This window comes from Montipora foliosa, chromosome 11 (genome assembly GCF_036669935.1).
Source record: "Montipora foliosa isolate CH-2021 chromosome 11, ASM3666993v2, whole genome shotgun sequence".
Classification (NCBI taxonomy): Eukaryota; Metazoa; Cnidaria; class Anthozoa; order Scleractinia; family Acroporidae; genus Montipora; species Montipora foliosa.
In genome coordinates, this window is record NC_090879.1 from 3,759,230 (window position 1) to 3,764,229 (window position 5,000).

Genomic DNA, 5,000 nt, shown 5'->3' on the forward strand with positions numbered 1-5,000 from the left:
TAATGATCATGTACAAACTATATGGCCCCCGCTCATATAGCAATCTAGATGTAACTTAAGTTATGTGTAGTATTTCTATATTATAGGGAGATGAAAAAAAGATTAATAGTAACCCATGAAATAACTGAAGACCGCAGTTGCAGTCGAAAATTCAGTTTTTAATAATTTTTTTTATCTAGATCAGTTTCAACGTTTTTATAAACATTTTTGACCATGAAATAACTATACCACTTGACTACCAAAGGCAGCAAAGTGTAATTCCCCGAATAGTTAGAGGTTCATGCAGTAAGCATTCTACTGTTCATGCACAGGAGTCCATGAGTAGGAGCGACCAACTCCCATTTATTCCTGTCACGGCGTTTTCACAGACCGATTTATTGTTAGATTGAATTTCCCGCGAATGAGACTCTCCAGGAGCCCTATGACCAATCACAGGAAACTAACTTGACGTCATAGCGTCACCGAACCGGAACTGCTTTTGTTGTTTTGCGGAAAAGGTAGACCAAAAATATATTGGTCTGTAAAAATGCCGTGACATGGGAGTTGCTCGCTCCTACTCATGGGTTCCTGACATGCTTTATTGTTCAGACATGCATAGATGACTTAGAACTAGACATTTTCAAATCAAGGCGTAAAAGTTGGGTCACTTATAATTAGTGTTTAGCTAGTTTTGAAAATCAAAGAACAAAAGAATTGATTTTATGGTCATAGTATAGCACTTTAAACATAACAAAATTGTTCAGTGTGAGTGGCAGTTTTAATTGAGTGATAAAAGCAATACCAAAATTTCTTTACTAAGAGCAATCCTTCGTTTAGTGGTTGGCTTTAAAATCTCGCTCCACATCCTCGGTCAATCAACATTGAAATCAAAACCGATTGTGATTTGTTCAAGGGTGTTTTCCGGCGCCTTAGCGCCGTCTACTTGTCGTTGCAGTGCGTTATGATTTCTTGTTTACGTCCATCGTCTTTGCTATGGCAATGGGCAATCTATTGAAAACTACTCCAATAATTATCAGTCTTTTCTTGGATGCAGCTCCATATAATACCACAGGAAAGAGACAGACTTCAACAGGATCAAGTAGCACGTTTCACTATTAATCTCTCAAATAAAGAAGCAAATCGACGTTTAATTCAATAAATATATAAAATGCAGCTTTATTGACTTCCATCCAATTTTTCAAAAATCTGCCATGTTGTAGTGAAGGAGACGACAAATTTAATCTTAGCTGAAGGGATGATATTTTTTGGATGTTGACTCTGCGATACTCTGAAAAATCCGAGTGATCCTTTGTAGGGGTCGAACCTACGATCTTCCGATTACCACGAGTTCGGATATTCCACCTCTGAGCTACAAGAGAATCGTGGGATTCTGGGAGCTCTGAGGCCATTGAATCACGTTTCAGCTGATAATTGCCCCGATGTACTGCTGGTACTGAGCTCGTCAAAATGACGCATTGTAGTGTAGGAGGACTCCCGTAAGAAACACACGCTGGAGCCCATGATTAGGAGCGAACAACAGTCCCGTATTCCTGTCACGGCGTTTTCATAGTCCGATTTATTTTTAGATTGAATTTCCCACCAATAAGACTCCCACAAGAGCGCGATGACCAATCACGTGAAAAATGCTTGACGCAATAGCGTCACCGAAACAAAACGGCCTTTGTTCCTTGTGGTAAAGGTAGTCTAAAAATAGATAGCTAGGTCTGTAAAAATGTATGGGAGTTGTTTGATCCTAGTCATGGGGCTCCTGACACATCTTATTCTCGAGTATCCCTTAGTTTCTTTGTAAACATATACATCTCTTCGTCTGTAACATTGTCTCGCATTCAAAAGGTTATTTTCCTTGACCACTATTTTCGGAGTCGGAAAGCTAACATTATGAAGAGCTTTGAAATTCCTTTAGCCCCAAGGCTGCGTTACAAATGTTTGTTGAGCGAAACTTTGCGTGACGTTGTCTGGGTTATGACTCTCGAATCGAAGAAGAGTATCCAACAACTCGTCCCCAGTCCTCGAGGTACCCTGTTCCAATGTGATATTAAGATATCGCTGGCGCAATAAATGAGCAGCGGCCTTTGGTTGTCTCTGACGTGTTAGAATTCCTTTTTTGTTGCCAATCATCCGTGTAGTACCTTCAAAAAAATGAAAAGGTGGTAGAGAATCTTTCTCGGTCTTTCTGAACTGTAATAGACCTTTTGCAACAAACGATCACATGGTACAAAATCCGCCATGCTGGAGGGAAAGCTCATTATTATTCCCCCACTGGGACATTAAAACAAAGAGACCTGAACCAGTCAAGCTTGACTTGCCTTTGTTTTTCATGTCCCAGTGGGGGAATAATAATGAGCTGCCCTCCAGCATGGTGGATTTTGTACCATGTGATTGTTTGTTGCAAAAGACCTATTGGCACAGTCATTAGCTCTGTGTGTCATAATAATGCACCTTATAATTATTCAAGATGGCGGCGTCCAAGAAATTTTGAGCAAGTTTAAAGTGTTTTTTTTTTATTTCGCAGTTGCAAAATTTTTTTCTTAAAAATTTTGCAAAAATATTTTTCATGGCTGATGTTTCGACAGTCAGCCTTTTACTCTCGCAATGACGCGGCACAGCAGTTCCTTTAGAAACGAACCCCTTCATTCGATTGTATATAAACGGTTTGAGAAAACGATAAGTCCAGGGAAAGATTTGGGATCTGTGGGCTCCTGGTCATCAACACCCATTGCCGGTGTTTTTTTATCAGTTTTAGATCAAGCGTGATCAAATTCAAAGACAATAGCTTTTGTTTGGCGTTGAATATATTGCCTTGAAAGGAAGTTTTGAAACAATTGCCTTAACACCTATAAACAAAGACTTATTAATTCACGAGGGAAATTCAAAATCGCCGATTACCACATTAGCGGGAAATTTGAATATTCGGAGAGAGCGTACTAATGTCTAACTATATTCGGGGGAGGGGGTTGGGGTTACATTTTGTTTGAGGTCACTGGATAGTAAGGGAGGGACGGTCAAGACAGCGAATACCTTGGAACAAGTTCCATCCCGAGATGATTCATTTTAGTTGACCGGAGAAAGAAGATCGCGAATAAAAATCCAAGCATGAATTTCGGAAGCTTAACTTGACACCTTGATCGAGAGTTGTTTTCCTGTGAAATTTCGCTGTTGGAGAAAATTTTGTGAATTTTACGGAACGAAATCATTCTTGCTTATAATTGGAATGCAATACAAGCAATAGGCTGTTTGCGTTTAAAGAGAGGCTTGTTTTGTTGCCTGTTTTGAACTGAACTCATAAAAAATTGTTAAACGTGAGAAGTTCGAAAAAGCGCCAAATATTCAATCACTGCTGGTGAATCGTAGTGATGCTCAGAAAATGTTGGATAAAACTGTGTAAAGTATTTACACGGATTTTTCAACCCCGCGCTGAGGACCGGGAGGAAATCATGGTCAATCATCCCGTGTTGAACACATTTCATTCAGCGAACATGTAATCAGTTGCCACGAAATGACCAGAAACCAAGACGAAACTCTACCAGGGACGACTCTCGTCACGCGATGAATCACACTTTTTCTGCAGAGATCTCACCGAAACCTCGTTTATGTTGGGTAAAATTTACTTGCCGTCTAGTTTGAGTTCGTATAATATCAAAAAGCGGCATTACTTTTAACAGATGGGTAAAGCAATCAATGAATGAAGGGGGTAGTTTCTAAAGAAACTGTGGTGCTGCGTCGGTGGGGAAGTAGTATACAAAAATTTTGGTTTTATCAACGGAATTGATAATGTAAATTGGCCACCGTACCGAGATTCGATTTGGAAGATGAATTTTTGTTCCAGATTCTTGCGGCTTTCCGTCGTTCCTAGATGTAGGGAAAGGCCTCAGATAGCCATGTGTTTTTTTGAGTGGTTAGGGAGATTAAAATGACGATCGACTGGCTTAGATGCATCCTTGTCATTCTTCTCAACATTGCGAAGGTGTTCGCGGAATCGGTCGCCTAGTCGTCTACCTGTCTTGCCAATGTATAATTTATTGCATAACGTACAGGTTATGCAATAAATGACATTTGCGGAGGTACATGTGAAACGATCGGTGATCGTAACAGATCGCTTAGGTCCCGATATCTTGCTAGTGTTAACGATAAAAAGACAAGTTTTGCATCGTGAGCGCGCACATTTGAAAGTGCCGGGTTGTTCCTTAGTTTTGGGCGTGCTTCTAACTAAAAAGTTGCGTACGTTTTTGTCGCGATTGAATGAAATAAGTGGAGGTTGCGAAAAGATTCTACCAGTCTCGGGATCATTTTGGAGTAATTTAAAATTGTTAAGAATGATAATTTTGACTGCGTGATTATGAGGATGGAAAGTGAGGGTGAATGGAATTCTGTCATTCTTATCTTTTTGTGACGTTTGTAGTGCTGACTGTCGATCAAATTGTTGGGCGCGATGATGGCCCGCTTTGACCACAGAGACAGGATAGCCACGTTTTTCGAAAAACTGGCACATCTCTTCTGATTTGCTGGAAGAGTCGGAAACATCATTACATAGACGTCTAAGTCTAGAAAATGAGAATAAGGAATGGAATTCTTGCCATGTGATGGATGTGACGATGAATACAACAAATAACTGTGAGAATCTGTAGTTTTGTCGATCAAATTGTTGGGCGCGATGGTGGCCCGCTTTGACCACAGAGACAAGGGATAGCCACGTTTTTCGAAGAACTGGCACATCTCCTCTGATTTGCTGGAAAAAAAAAACAATAGATGGCTATTTTCTCACTTCCTTGCCCAAATGAGTTTTTGTCAAGTTTCAAGCGATCTCGTTTTGTGAACGCTTCGATAATTGCTTTGATTCGTTCTCTAGAATACGGTGGGTAATTGCTGTTGGGATATTACCTTTGGTTATAAATATATCTTTTCAAATATTTTTATTCGGCTTAAGGACGATTGCTTTTTTGTTTCATTTAATAAAAACACTTGCTATTAAGAGTATTCGCTTTGTTCAAGGTTACACATGA

General features: G+C 39.9%; 1 protein-coding gene across 1 annotated transcript in view; it reads right to left on the reverse strand.

Annotated features, from left to right (window-relative positions):
• Positions 1-5,000, reverse strand: part of LOC137976348 (beta-glucuronidase-like) — an 18,073-nt gene that overhangs the window by 262 nt on the left and 12,811 nt on the right. The window contains exon 12 of the mRNA XM_068823687.1: positions 1-2,129. This exon is cut by the window's left edge and continues 262 nt beyond it. Within this exon, the coding sequence (XP_068679788.1) occupies positions 1,900-2,129 (230 nt within the window). The 3' untranslated portion in view covers positions 1-1,899. The remainder of the gene's footprint in view (positions 2,130-5,000) is intronic.